The sequence below is a fragment of the Brachyhypopomus gauderio genome, chromosome 4, assembly GCF_052324685.1.
Source record: "Brachyhypopomus gauderio isolate BG-103 chromosome 4, BGAUD_0.2, whole genome shotgun sequence".
NCBI lineage: Eukaryota > Metazoa > Chordata > Actinopteri > Gymnotiformes > Hypopomidae > Brachyhypopomus > Brachyhypopomus gauderio.
The window spans coordinates 7,509,977-7,524,634 of NC_135214.1; the positions used below are offsets into that span (position 1 = coordinate 7,509,977).

At 41.8% G+C, this 14,658-nt stretch overlaps 1 protein-coding gene and 1 long non-coding RNA gene across 3 annotated transcripts; one reads left to right on the forward strand and one right to left on the reverse strand.

The window, feature by feature from the left end:
* Positions 1-531: 531 nt before the first annotated feature.
* cd101 (CD101 molecule) lies at positions 532-11,494 on the reverse strand. Of its 2 annotated transcripts, XM_077001913.1 has the most exons (13): positions 11,258-11,494; positions 9,296-9,669; positions 8,792-9,055; positions 7,546-7,923; positions 6,921-7,331; positions 6,351-6,755; positions 5,604-5,954; positions 4,833-5,207; positions 4,230-4,613; positions 3,742-4,143; positions 2,817-3,614; positions 2,201-2,593; positions 532-2,111 (listed from the first exon to the last, which is right to left on the reverse strand). In XM_077001913.1, exons 3-13 carry the CDS (start codon positions 8,859-8,861, stop codon positions 1,909-1,911), a joined length of 4,170 nt encoding a protein of 1,389 aa, XP_076858028.1. In that variant the 5' UTR covers positions 8,862-9,055; positions 9,296-9,669; positions 11,258-11,494; the 3' UTR covers positions 532-1,908. The 2 variants fall into 2 exon arrangements, with proteins under 2 accessions (XP_076858028.1, XP_076858029.1); XM_077001914.1 differs by lacking the exon at positions 11,258-11,494 and adding an exon at positions 10,979-11,162 and having other exon boundaries at positions 8,792-9,669.
* On the forward strand, positions 6,963-8,269 carry LOC143512052 (uncharacterized). The gene is made up of 2 exons (XR_013130351.1): positions 6,963-7,065; positions 7,146-8,269. It is a non-coding gene; the product is annotated as an uncharacterized LOC143512052 (long non-coding RNA).
* Positions 11,495-14,658: the final 3,164 nt, after the last annotated feature.

The window sequence follows — 14,658 nt, forward strand, 5'->3', positions numbered from 1 at the left end:
TGTCATTAATATTACCAGACTGCTGAATTAAATCATATCACACTTCCTGGATTACAACACGGACATGTACATGAGTGTGTTCAGCCTCATGGGTGAACAAAGACCTGTCGAAACACTTGATGTAACAAAAAGAGCACAACATGTTAAGTGCTTTATGAGGGCAAAGAAGAGAAGTTTAAAAGTATGATAACATACAGTGTGAGGAGGAGGAGAAACAAACAGACAGACAGATGGACAGATAGATAGAACTACATACATATTTACTTAAAATGTATATGTTAATAATGTATCATTATTGATATTGTGCAAATCGTTTACATTTATAAAATCACAAAATTCAAATTTTAAAGAAGTGCACAGTGGCTCAAACTCAGTAGCAGCACCTTCCTCCTCCCACTGTAGTGAAACCACACCAAGCTGGAGAGGAAGACTATGTACTCTCCAAGGAAGACTCTGTAAAGCCCACACACTGAAGGCTGTAATATGGAACAATGTTGACATGGAGGTTTTTGTAGAGATTGCAAATTTACATGTGGTCAAATTATTAATTTAATTTGGGGAAAAACATGATGAATCAATGGCAAAGCAAAAATTCATTTACATTTGTTTGTGATTTTCTTTTTTTGCATATTCCAACATTTTTCACACATTTATCAATTTAGTTAAACTCAATGGCACTTTTTGGGCACGGCAAACATTCACACTTGCATTGCCAAAGCTTTGATAAAAAGATTAACAGGGAAAAGAGGAATTGAATAATTTCAATAGTTGATCAGCAAAAAGCAAGACCTTAGCATTTGTCTTTAACCTCCGAAGTCAGACAGAAGGAAACTATCAGTTCAGCAGTTTCCTTATTTGCATGTTAGCAATGCCCTACTTTGAAATCGGTGAGAAACCACAGTCACAGAGAAGGAAGTCTGCACACATCAGCACACACACGCTGTCTCCTTTACACGCTCACACACATCAGCACACACACACTCTGTCTCCTTTACACGCTCACACACATCACCACACACACACACGTCTCTTTTACACACTAACACTAAGATTTTACACATTTAAATAATTCTGCAACTGTTGCATAACTTACACATTTTGACATGATCATCTCACAAACAGAATCACAGCAGTCCAATGGTTCTGTTAACATACACAGATCTCAGCAGATAAGTATGAGCCTTCTTCATTAATACTCCATACATGATCATGGCAGCTTTAAACAATGTTTCAATATCACAACGTCTCAGTAGAAGTGCCATTTCTGTCTTCAGTACAGCAGTGGTTGTCATGGAAATACATCCCACGCCCAGGAAACAGCTGGAGTGCGCCGTACCTAAGCACAGGCCGAGTTTGAACAAAAACCAGCTTCCAGCTTCCAGAGACAGGATCAAAAAAGCAGGCAAGCAGGCACATCCAGACTCAGACAGTTTCAAGAGTCTTAAAGAGTCCATGAAGAGTGGGCGGGGCTGAAAACAGCAGGGAGGGGCCATGAGTGTAGATGTGAACGGAGCAGGAAGACTGCATGTTAGATACCAGTGCAAGAAGACTGGACATTAGAGACCAGAGCAGGGAAGGTAATCTTCTGCTTTAAGGTTTCTAGCTCATGGGGCTGATCTCACAGTCCTCCTCGCTAAGACTGACTAGGTGGACTGTTTACTGTTTATGTCACTGTTGTACGGATTCTCTCTGAAAAAGAATCTGTGTAACTACGTAATGAGGGCCAGAAGACAGTAGGGATGTTAAGGTAACCAAATTCAAACAAAGTTCAGAGAAAAGACATTGCAAGGGAATACAGACATTTTGAAATATATATGTTTTTTGCTAAAACAGATGCTAAGATGTCTTTTCCAGTACAAATACAATTATGCTCTTGTAATCTGTACAAATACATTCTGTCCATTTTGGTTATGAGGATTTGCACTCTTCATCCAGGGTCGGGTCTGTTACATCTTTGAGTGGGTTGTTCTCAGCCCACAGACCTTGTGGTTGTGTTTTTGAAGCAGACATCTTCTGAGCTCGTATCAACAGTATTACAATGACCATAACAAGGATGACAATGATAGGTACACAGATTCCCAGGATACTCCCAGGAGACCATGGTCGATGATCTAGAAAATGATTACATTATTTTTTAAATGGAGCATTAAATAGTCTGTAATGATAGGAGCATGTGTAGATGTTCGAGAACTGCTCTCACCTGGGCCAGGTAAATGGACATTAATAGAAAGTTCTTCTGATTTGTCTTCTGCCATTTTTCTCCAGGTCTTAGTGTAGCTCTGGAGCCATTCCTGCACCTGACACTGGTACTGGCCACTGTCAGAGAGGTCAACATTAGTTATGGTGAGTGTGTAGAGGTCAAGCCTGGGCCGCTTGAACACCAGCACTCTATCAGGCATCCCACTGTACAGCGTTCCATCTCGACGAGCAGTGAAGATGACGAGTCGCTCGTCTCCTTGACGCCTCGACCACGTCACGTCAAACACGGACATGTCAGTGGAGCGAGAGCTGATCTCACACTCCACTGTGAAGCCAGACTGGAGGTTGGTAATGTTGAGACTCTCATTAATCTTCTTTACTTGGAGTTTGATATCTGTTAAGAAGCAACAATAAATTAGGCTTCTCAGTGGATATCAAGTATTTGACGCACAGAAACATCAAATATTTTTCTGTGGTTGATAGATGAACATCAATGACAAAATTAATTTACAAAGGCATATGCAGATATGGGAATAAAGCAAGCTTGGTCTGATAGATATATGGGTTTGTGGAAAGTGGGTGTAAAGAAAGGAAATGACGGGTGACATCATGCTCACCAAAACTGCGCACGGTGACCTTAACTGAAAGTGATTGTGAGGATCCTGTTTTTTTCCACACACTGTCAGAGTCTAGTTGGTACTGTACAACCTCACATACATATCGCCCACTGTCATCTGGAATTGAGTTTGAGACGATGAGGTGAAAGTCTTTATTAGTGGGCCTGAAGTACTGGAGTCTGCTCTTAAGTTGCTGATTTTCTGTTTGGTATTTTAGATGTCCATCATATGTGTGGGACAGTAAAAAGCTTCTGCTTTCAGAGTCTTGCCTCTCCAAATACCAGCTGAGAGTGTAGTGGAACAGAGGGTCCCAGCTGTCACTAATAATAGAACAACTAATATCAACCTGCTCTCCTTCTGTTTGATTTAAATCAAGAGACGGCTTCAAAATAAAAGCACTTGTAGCTGGCTTATCCTCTGATTTTACATGAATAGAAAGTTCTCCTGATTTGTCTTCAGCCACTTTCCTCCAGGTCCTAGAGATCTGGAGCCATTCCTGCACCTGACACTGGTACTGGCCACTGTCAGAGGGGTCAACATTAGTTACGGTGAGTGTGTAGAGGTCAAGCCTGGGCCGGGAGTACACCAGTCTTCCATCAGGCATCCCACTGTGTAGCGTTCCATCTCGACGAGCAGTGAAGATGATGAGTCGCTCGTCTCCTTGACGCCTCAACCACGTCACCTCAAACACGGACGTGTCAGTGGAGCGAGAGCTGATCTCACACTCCACTGTGAAGCCAGACTGGAGGTTGGTAACGTTGAGACTCTCACTAACCTTCTTCACTTGGAGTTTGCTAACTGTTAAGAAGCAGCAATACATGAGTAGAATTAGTAGAAGAATAATACAGGTGTTCCATATTTACACTATCTGCATTGATGTAAAGGTACTGTGACACTGGGTATCCAGCCCTAGAGAGGGACCCACCTGTAAAGGTCACATTGAGATGAGAATCCCCCGATTTATCACTTGCCTTCCGCTCCCATTTTCCACCATAATCAAGCTTATACTGGTCTACCTGGCAATAGTAGCGCCCACTGTCTGAGGCCACAGAACGCAGGAAGGACAGCTGGAACTGTCGCTCCGTTACCCTGTAGAACTGCATTCTCTTCTGAAGCTCGTGGTCATGGAACTGGAGACGACCATCGTGATTGTAGGTCAGAAGATTATTGATAAGGGATTTCCGATCTTGGCTTTCAAAGAACCAGCTGACAGAGTACTGAAATGTGGAATCCAGTTCTGCTGTTTGCAGTGAACAGTTCAAAGCCACGCCTTCTCCCTCTGTGACTGACGTTGATATACTCATCTTGGTCAGGCTGAAATCATGACCTGACATGTAAATGACAACATACACAAGTCATACAAACATACCAAACTATGTATTTCTGAAGAGTACACTGCTATGGGCAACACACCTTTTTCAGTGACAACAAGCTTCATGGATGCATTTTTTTCTTGAAGTTGATACCAGACGCCATCAGGGTCTTCTACCCATTCCTCGACCACACAGTGGTAGGAGCCCTGGTCAGTTGACCTGACCTGCTGAATGGTTAGTTGGAAAGAGAGTCTCCCAGTCTTCACCACACTGATCCTCTGGTCCGTCCCCTGGGCTGCAGGACCCAGAGTCACCACACCTTCAGGCTTCACTGTTAGCAAGGTGAGGTCACCATTCTTCCACGTCACTCCAAATTGAGAGGAGTTAAAGGTTGGCGAGGTGACCAAGCAGTCCATCTTTGCATTACCATTGCCTTGGGCTTCCAGATGAGACTTGGGTTTGGTGGACACAGACATTTTACTCTCTGCAGTGCAAAAAAAGGCAGAGAGACATAGTTGAAGTCACCTGGTGGTGGAACGGTTGGTTGGGTAAATTTGGAAATCAAATTAGGAAAAGACTCAAATTAGAAGAAGGCTCAAAATGTACCAACTGAAAACATCAGAATGACCTAAAGAATTTACATAATTAACACATTGCAGTCACAACTCACATACATCATATTCTCACTTAATTGAATTCATACCGGGTCTGCGGACAGCAATGCCCAGTGCATTGGACACTTTCTTAGCCTTCTGAACATCTCTTTGGTACGCATCGATCTGGCACCAGTAAGTCCCCATCTGTCTTCTGCTTGCCCTCAAAATCGTGAGAATGACATTTTTGCCTGATTCGTGTAGTTGGGTTTCCATCTGAAAGCCCTTCTGGTCTCCTCCATATGACATGGCGCCAGTGTAGGACATACTGAGAATGTCTTTTTGTATTTGTGACCTCTCTGGTTGAAACTTCCACGTCACACCTAATGGAAGTTTAGGTGCATTGACTTGGCAAATCATTTTGATGACTGAATTCTCAACTGCATTTGTGTCACGACTTTTCAAGACCACTTTTACAAGAGATTCTAAGGATAGGAAAGAAAATGGTGATCAGTCAGATAAACACCATCTCCAATAATTAAGTGACAGTAACATGTTTCAGCAATAATAAATACATACTGTAGCTCCATATGACCAATCTAAACATCCAGCATGTTGATTAAAAGGTACAGTTATGGCTTTCCTATAACACTGAATTTATTTGAAAGATTATCATAAAACTGTTTCAATATGAACAAAAATAAAACATGCATGAATCACCAACTGATATCAGTTAGCATTTGTTTCCTCGTACTCTCGATATTTGTTGAGATTCACTTGTCTCAGGGAGACATTAAGGACTCTCTGGAGACTCCATACCGTCCCTTCTGTATCGTCCCATTCATATTCAAATGTAAATAATCACTAGCAAATGGCCATACCAACAGAACTAACAGACACGTTGGCCTGCTGAGACTTAGTGCCACTGCCCTCCGTCACTGTGCACATGTAGGTCCCGCCGTCAGACACCACAGCCCCGCCCAACTCCAGCGTGAAGTCCGTCGAATTGGGCCGGAATATCCGCACATGTCTCTGCTGGTAGAGAGGGCCCGCCTCCATCACTCCGTCCGGACTCAGAGTAATGATGTCACTGAAGGAGCTCCCTGCTGGTTTTTTGTGTTTCCAGGAGACAGATGTTGGGCCGCTGGCCCCAGACGCCCTGCAGGTGACCTGCAGAATCTCCCCCTCCGTCACCTGCAGCTGGGCAGGCATGTGCACAGCCAGACTGCTCTCTGTACCAAACACAGGTGAACAGCAGGTCAGGAGCCAGACAGGGTTTACAGTACAGCCGCTTTCAGAAGACCATGACGGTTCAGTGAAATATCGGTTTGCTATTGCATATTTAATTTACATAATTCAGTCTTACTAATCAATAACATTTAGTTAATATGACATTTTATTGTTGGTAAAAAACATATGAACCTCAATTTTAAGCTCTTAATCGTGAGTAACTCTTGTATGTAGTAACTGTGAATCATAACATTTCAGTAACACAGTTGTACTATATGTAGTACAATATGTAACACAGTTGTACTACATGCTGTATATGGTTTATAAGTACATTTTACTTATATAATAAAATGAATAATATACCGGTAAGTATAATAAAAGGAATGCCTGTGTCTGACCTTTGGGTATGATGTGTACCGCCTCTTCAGAGGAGATCTCACTGTGTCCTCTGGTGAAGAGCCCACTGTCTGTCCTCTCCTCCTGCCACACTCGACACTGGTACTGGCCCTGGTCTCCACTCATGATTGGTTGGATGATGAGGGCAAAAACACTGTCACTGATCTTAAGGGCTCTCAGCTCCCCCTTCTTATGCCTTCCTGTGTATTCAGCAGACACAGTCAAAACCCCAGAAGGTCCTATTTGGGCCACTTCGAGCCGGTTCTTCAGCCAGGACACTGAGAAGAAACGTGTTTGAACGTTCTGAGCCTTGACACTGCAGCGTATCTCCAGCGTTCCTCCCTCCTGGACTTCACCGGTCAAAAGCTCAATATGAGAGGTGAAGGAGTCTGCATCTGGATTAACATCTAGCAGCCAGGACACAGAGATAAGCAGCTTCATTAATACCACTCACTGTCTGTAGAAATAACAGGACTGAATAACTGCACACTGAGCTCTAATCATTTAATTCTGGTCATCAAGGTAACTTGTCAAGAGGAATGGTTAGGATGAAAAGGAATGGTTAATCTTACTCAGAGTTTCCACCTTTACATTGGAGCCTGTGGTATTCTTGTAGGCAATGCGCATCCAGGAGCGATCAGGATCTAGGATCCATTCGTCAGCCTGACAGTAGATCTCCCCACTGTCTGACGGCTGCACCTGACTTATCCTGAGCCTGTAGGTGGTATCTTCTACTTTCTCTATGCTGATAAGCCCTGAAAGGTAACGATGTTCAAACGATGCCCCTGGTCTCACAGTCAGGTCCTTGTCCAGGGAGATGATGGGGAAGGTCTGCTCGGTGCCACGCACGTACCACGTTACAGACAGGTGAGTGTGCTGGAAGGTCTGACTAGACACTTGACATTTCAGCTGGAGGGGATCCCCCTCAGAGACGATGAGAGACGCAGGGTCAGAGGACGACGCCACCAGGGTGTCCTCAATGACTGTTGAGGATGGAATAGACGTGTTTGAAATGTATGATTTTCTGCATTTTTTGCAGTATACTACAGTAAAAGTACATATTAGCAAAAATTACTACAGTACTAAATCTCTCAATCTCTCTAATAATTTCTCTCCTAATCCCTCTTCAATCTCTCTCATATGTTGGTATATGATCTAAAACCATATTGTAATGTGTAGAAGGTAGAGGACATTTACCATTCACTTCTGTGCTGGCACTGTATGATCCAAAATAAGTCCCGTCTGTGTTTGGTGTGAAGCATTCGTAAGTTCCAGCATCCTCCATACGCAGGGAAGCAAAGTGTAGAACAGCAGAGGAGCCCGACAGCCTCTCGATGGCGACGTCTCTGGTGTTCACTCTGCTCATGAAGATGGCGTAAGCGTAGTTCGGGTCAGAGGTGTGAATGATACGGATCTCCTGCTCCTGCTTCGAATCCTTGTACACGGAGAAAGCAAAGTCCTGCTGGGACGATCCCTTAAAGTTGCTGACGTAACAGGAGAGGGCCATGGGGAAGCCCTTCACGCGGAACAGCGGACCTGCTGGCATCTCCACTAGCCGCTGACCGCTGATAACACCTGCAAGGAACACACGAGCTTGTTCGATGAAACAAACATCCACCTCGAAATGTTCATTCTGTTACAGGATTTTGAGATTAAAATGTTACAAATTAATACATGGATTAAACTCACTATAGTTCTCAGTAGTTTATGTCAAATTGACTAGATGATAAATGTGTTACATTGTTCGAAGCCACAAAATAAGACAAAGATCTGCATTGTATTTTCTGCATTTTTACGCTAAAGGGACGTCCTGATTAACAGTTTTGCATTTTTATCTCCAATATCTCAAATTCCTGTTTCCATATTTCACAGCTTTGCTATACATAACAGACCAGGTTTCACAGCACACAGGAGTTTATTTCTTTGGGCCTAAAAACCTACCAACACCAAGTTATTTATTTACTTAAAACAACATGAGCTCTTTAAAACTAGCCCATGAAAATCATCCAGAAATTAGCAAATCTAATGACAAACCTCTGCTGGCTATAAATCATGAGATTCTGCTCATGTCAGTTGTGCAGATAAAACAGATTAATGATTTAAAAAGATTAATGGTGATTAATGATTTAAACAGATTAATGATGATTAATGATGATTGATATAACTAAAATGTTAAAAGTTTTAATTGTTTATCAAGTTAAAAGTTCCTTCTAAACAATTCATTATGTTTTGGTAAATTCTATGGTAAATTCTATGGTATGGCGTCAACAGATGCCCTGTACGTTACAGTAACTTCTGCATGGTATTTCTTCACTCTGATGTGGACTGCTGTGTGCGAAAAGGTTGTCGGTATACAATAGCAAACACAGATCTAAGCAAGCAAATAAGAAATAATCTATTAGCCACAGAGACAGTAAAGTGTCAGATTAGATTGTGATCTCACCGCTGCACAGGAGTCCTGTGAGGAAGGCCAGCAGGGCCTGCAGCCCGCACGGAGGCCAGGAGAGGCTCATTCTGAGTCTGTCTCTCACACACACACACACACACCACCCCTGCACCACAACGTCTGCTGCCCAGAACAGGATACACTCGAGTCTAGCACATGAAGGTGCTGCGTTGACGGACGACTACCGTGACATTACACAGCCAAACGGAAGTGAGAGATAATGTGGTTTTCCTGTAGTCTCATACGGTGTCATTGCTTGGCCTGTTAACACAAGGTGCTGTAATCATCACAGATGCATATATTTCTGATAAAGGTACATTAACAACAGACTACGTAAGAGCTCTTATGGGGAGGTGTTTTAATAGATCTAAGTCTGTTTCACAACACACAGAACTCAACACTTAGACAAACTCTGTCATTCAAATTTACACCTCAACGTGTGCATTGGAACAAAATTACGCTGACGTTACATTGCAAGAGGACCTAGCAAGGGGTTCCCACCTGATGTTCAGAGACAGCCATGTCCAGACTGCATGTGTATTGTTCATGTTCCTTTTTCTATCAAACTAGAGTCAGATTATTGGCTATTGGTCTTGATTGACTGGATGAGGTTTTCACCAGATTAGAGCAAGACGCTGTAAGAGGGCCCCTGAGGGTTGATGTGAAACCCCTTGGTTTAGAGCTCAATGCTGAAACACCGTAGGTAACAGGGATATACATACTGGGACTAAACTGCACGGGGTAGTGCATTTCATACCCGGAGTCTGACACCCTACCGTTGAGAACGTCAAATACCACTGCAGGAAACAACAGCCAATTTCGCCATCTAGTGGCCAACATTGACATGTCGTTTTTCACATGACTTGTTTGATTACCTACGAGGAAAAAAATGAGAGCGTTAAGAAGGCACAGATCTATTTTGCTTTTATCAGTTCTCAGAAGTAACTTTTACTGCATTCAGTATACTGTTATACAGGTTAGGTGGGAGAGAGTGTGTGCACAATAGAAATGAAACTTCCAAGCTTTCTTTGATGAGGAAACGTAACAGATCAGTGAGCATGATCGGTATGTAACTGCTATTAAGGAAGTAGTTGTCTTTCCTTATCAGTTAGAACATATGTGACCATGTATGTAAGGGAAGGTCAACGTTAAGCGCCAGGCTCTTCTGTTCTGTAAACGTGTAACTAAAAATAATGAAATCTACTATAAGGAACTCAGCATGAAAGAGACACCCAGATGTCCTGAGAAGATATCAAACTAAGCAAAGAGGAACAACTAGAAATGGGACCTGCACTCAGCTCAAGAACCACAATGTGCTGATCTAGAACAGACTCGCATGGAAATATTCAAGAACAAAATTACTGAGCAAAACTCAGTAATTGTTCTCAGTAACCAGAACAGCACAGCAGAAGAGCAGAAACCTTATATTCTTTATGAAGCTTAGAAAATAACCCCACCCCCACCCCAAAATAGTTCTTAATTAGTAACTATACTATCCTCTCGTCCTTAGCCTGCCTCTCTCTCTCTCTCTCTCTCTCTCTCTCTCTCTCATTTCATTCTCTTCCCCATTCTCTGTTCACACTGCAATAGAATTACTGTATAGCCCAAAAATGTAAATTAAAAATGAGACGTTATCTGTTTGCACAAACTATGTAAACGTTAGGCATGTTACGCGTGCGCGGTGACCAGCCCTAGTGTGCTCGTGTGGGATACATCTTCAAAACGCCGGCGTGCATCAGAACATAACGCATAGTGATTTACATACACCACCGGCAAAGCAGGCGCTTGTCTTGTAACCTAATGTTTAAAGCCGTTGTCAGAGAAACAAACATATACAATAAAAAAACGTGTATACTATATTTTGATCATTAAAATGTTATTTTAGCCTTAAATGAACTAACAACAACAAATGAACACAACAAACCCTTGTACTCGTAAAGCTAGTTTCGAGTTAGGAAAAAACCATTGAACGATGCAAAAACATTGCTATATATTCAATATAGTTGAAAATCACATAGAATTAATCGTTTCAATGTTTGGTTTCAACGGTTTTACACGTTTATTAGCCTACATATAAACACGTTGGTTAATTTAAAAATATCTTATAATATTGCTAGTTTTACTGTAAGTGTTTCGCATATTTTCAAACCTAGTATGTCTTCATTAAGGTAAACGCTCACTTACATTCATGAAGACCCAGTATAACAACGCAGTCGTGAACACATTATAGTATCTGTACATAAAAGTAATTTTAAGTCATTTTTTTCGCGCTTTTTATTGCGTAATTGGGTAGCTATAACAAACGCATTCTCGTTTCGTTTCCGTAAACTACGAAAAGCCACATTTAAGCTGATATAGCAGTTATCGTTTCAAACTGTAGACACGGAACAGTGAAATTAGCATTTCACAAACGTCAATCATTAGCCTGTTACTGTAGTAAATTGTAACAATTCCGTTTCATACCTGCTGATGCCAACGCAAGAAATCACCTCATCAACACAGAACAGGCAGGAGAGCCGCGTGCACCGCTCTGAGCACAGGTGGGCACCAATCAGCCTTGTGCTCATGGAGGCAGGTATAGGGAATCAGGAACCACATCCATATATACCAGTGGAATTTAACCTTCAAATTCAAACCCAAATCCGGTCTTGGATATTGTAGTCCATGTAACTGGTTGGTCACTTTGTCATAGGACCTGTACCTTGAGGACTGAGATGTAAGTTTCTCTGCAATATAGCCTCTTTGGTCAGTAATCTCTGCCAGAACCTTGCTGGTCTGACTTTGAATTTGTTTTGGTTTTGTTTTGTTTTTTGGTTTGTTTATTGGGTTTTGTGTTCTTATTTACAAAATTATTGGTGATTTATTTACACATAATTGAAATATAAATTCTCAAATATACCAGTAAAGAATATACATATGTATATGAACATCAACAAAATAGCACCATACAATACACTCCAGTGGTCAATGAACCTGTAATAATCAGAGTTTATACAGTTTGTCATACTGAAGGTTTTCACCCATTCAGAGTGAGAAGTTTGTGTATCAGAAATCACATGTGTTGCAGGAGCTTGGTAACACCATCATAGACTCTAGAAAACCTGGATTTAGTCATAACAGGCCACAGTGTACACACAAAGAATGAACACAGATGTACATGACCGAGGAGAATTGTCTTTAAAAGGCAAGAGATGTTTGGATGAGAATTCGACTTTAGTCTCAGGTGAGGGCGTTATTAACCATCAAAGTCTTATTTTAAAACTCTGATAAATTCTCAAATGTATGTGTGATTTGAATACCACAATATGTGAACTATGAAAAGCCAAACTAAATGGGAAGTTATGCAGTGGATACTTACAAGATGCAGCATTTAGAGGCATACATACATACATAGCACCATCCATCATTATTGGCACCACTGGTTAAAATGTGTTAAAAGCCTTAAAATAAATACTTTTTAAAATTCTCACTCTGAAAAAATTTTGAAAAAGAAACCTTCAACTCAAGTGGAAAAAAATATCCTGACTAAGAAATAATTATTTCCCATTAAATGACCTATTCCTCAATCATTGGGACTCCTGGTTATAGTACACCCATGGTCTGTACAACATCCCTTTGCCAACAAGACCATACTTAATCTTCTCTGACAACTCTTCACAGGATAGGAGAATACAGAAAGAAGGATCTTCAACCATTCCTCTTGCACAACCTCTCAATCACGGACGTAATTTGGGGGGGGACGGACATGTCCCCCCCACTTTTTCAAAAGTCCCCTCCAGTTTTTACGGTTAAAACCAAATATTTATATAGCGACGAATCCATGTCCCCCCCCACTTTTGAAATCAAAATTACGTCCATGCTCTCAATCATCCAGAGTCCTGGGTCTTCTCCTATGCACTCTCTTCTTCAGCTCACACCACAGGTTTTATACTGGGTTGAGGTCTGGGGACTGAGATGGCCATGAGAGGAGCTTGATTTTGTGCCTTGTGACCCATTTTGAATAGATTTGGCCACATTTAGGGTCATTATCTTGCTGAAAGACCCAGTGACAACCCATCTTCAGCTTATGGGCAGAGATTCTGATAAAAAATGTCCTGATATTTCAGAGTTCATGATATCATGTATCCTTACAGGGTTCCCAGGTCCTTTGAAGGAGAAATTGGCCCACAGTGGACATGAGGTGTTTTTCTGCGTACTCATTTTTGGTGTTACTAGTAACACTGGTAGCACAGAAGGTACACTGTGGTCATAAAGGGATAGACATGGTCAGCAACAATACGCAGGTAGACTGTGGCGTTGACACGATGCTCAATTGGTACAAATGGGCCCATAGTGTGTCAGGAAAATATTTCTCACACCATTGCACCATCACCACCAACCAGAACCGTTGATAGAAGGCAGGATGGATCCATGCTTTCATGATGTTGATGCCAAATTCTGACCCTACCATCCAAATGTCACAGCAGAAATCGAGACTCATCAGACCAGGCAACGTTTTTCCAATCTTCTATTGTCAGTTTCCTGTTCTCAGCTCCTGTTCTTCCTGTTCTTCTGCTGCCGTAGTTCATACGCCTCAAGGTTCAACGTGTGTCAGAGATGCTCTTCTGCATGCCTCGGTTGTAACGAGTTACTGTTGCCGTTCTATCAGCTCAAACTAGTCTGGTCATTCTCCTCTGTCCTCTGGCATCAACGAGGCATTTGCGTCCATAGAACTCCCACTCACTGGATATTTTCTCTTTTTCGGACCATTCTCTGTAAACCCTAGAGATGGTTCTGCATGAAAATCCCAGTAGATCAGCAGTTTCTGAAATACTCAGATCAGCCCATCTGGCACCAACAACCATGCTACGTTCAAAGTCACTTAAATCACCTTTCGTCTCCATTCTGATGCTCGGTTTGAACTGCAGCAGATCGTCTTGGCCATGTCTACATACCTAAATGCATTAAGGTGCTGCCATGTGATTGGCTGATTCAACATTTGCGTTAATGAGCAGTTGGACAGGCATACCTAATAAAGTGGTTGGTGAGTGCATGTTGTGTCTTTGTACCAGTTGACTACTGGTTATTGCATCCTTAATTTGGCTCATGTGACGGGTTTTGAGCTTGTGCTCTTTATCCATTGAATCCTCCATTTTCTCAGAGACTGGCATGATCGCTTGCTTTTTTATTTTCCCTCCTCACCCGTCACATTCATGAACAAATGACAACTATTTCAGGGTTAAAATTCATGTATAACTACAGATGTTAAATTCCTAAATTATTAACTATAGCTTAACCAGTTTTGTCTGAGGAGCTCAGTATTTAGAATTAAATCAGAAAGCAAACACAAATAATGTGAACTGTAAGGGTTAGTAACTGTTTTATAGGTAAGTGTTATTAGGTGAATGCCTGAAAAACAACAATGGCTACGTTCGAAATAGCCTACTACCTACTACTCATTCTGATGCAGAAAGCAAAACATATTCCAGTCCACAAAGAGCCATCAGACCTGTCTTTGAGGTACTGCATCCCATCATGCAACAGTGGTGCAAAGTATGGGGACCAGTATGGAGTATACAGTATATTCAGAGTGCAGAATGAACTTTACAATATGTTATTTTGAAACAAATTCATAATTTAACACAGTGCAGATCAACATAAGTGACTACATTTGTAAACTATACAAAGACTGTCACCCTGAAAACATGAAGTTACCAACTCAGAGAGACATAAGGGGAGACAGAGAGATACATTGCCCAGTGAGGTTAGTGAGAGAGACAGAGAGATACATTGCCCAGTGAGGTTAGTGAGAGAGACAGACAGATATACACTGCCCAGCGAGGTTAGTGAGATATACTGCAGCCTAGCAGTCATTTGCTTACACC

What these genes read in the sequence shown, in the direction of transcription:
- cd101 (XM_077001913.1), bottom strand. Translation starts at nt 8,861, where the DNA reads ATGAGCCTCTCCTGGCCTCCGTGCGGGCTGCAGGCCCTGCTGGCCTTC. An exon ending in TGTAAAGGTGGAAACTCTGA is followed by an intron (nt 6,756 to 6,920) that starts GTAAGATTAACC and finishes CCTGGCTGCTAG; the next exon opens with ATGTTAATCCAGATGCAGAC. An exon ending in CGTGTCTGTTAGTTCTGTTG is followed by an intron (nt 5,208 to 5,603) that starts GTATGGCCATTT and finishes TCCTATCCTTAG; the next exon opens with AATCTCTTGTAAAAGTGGTC.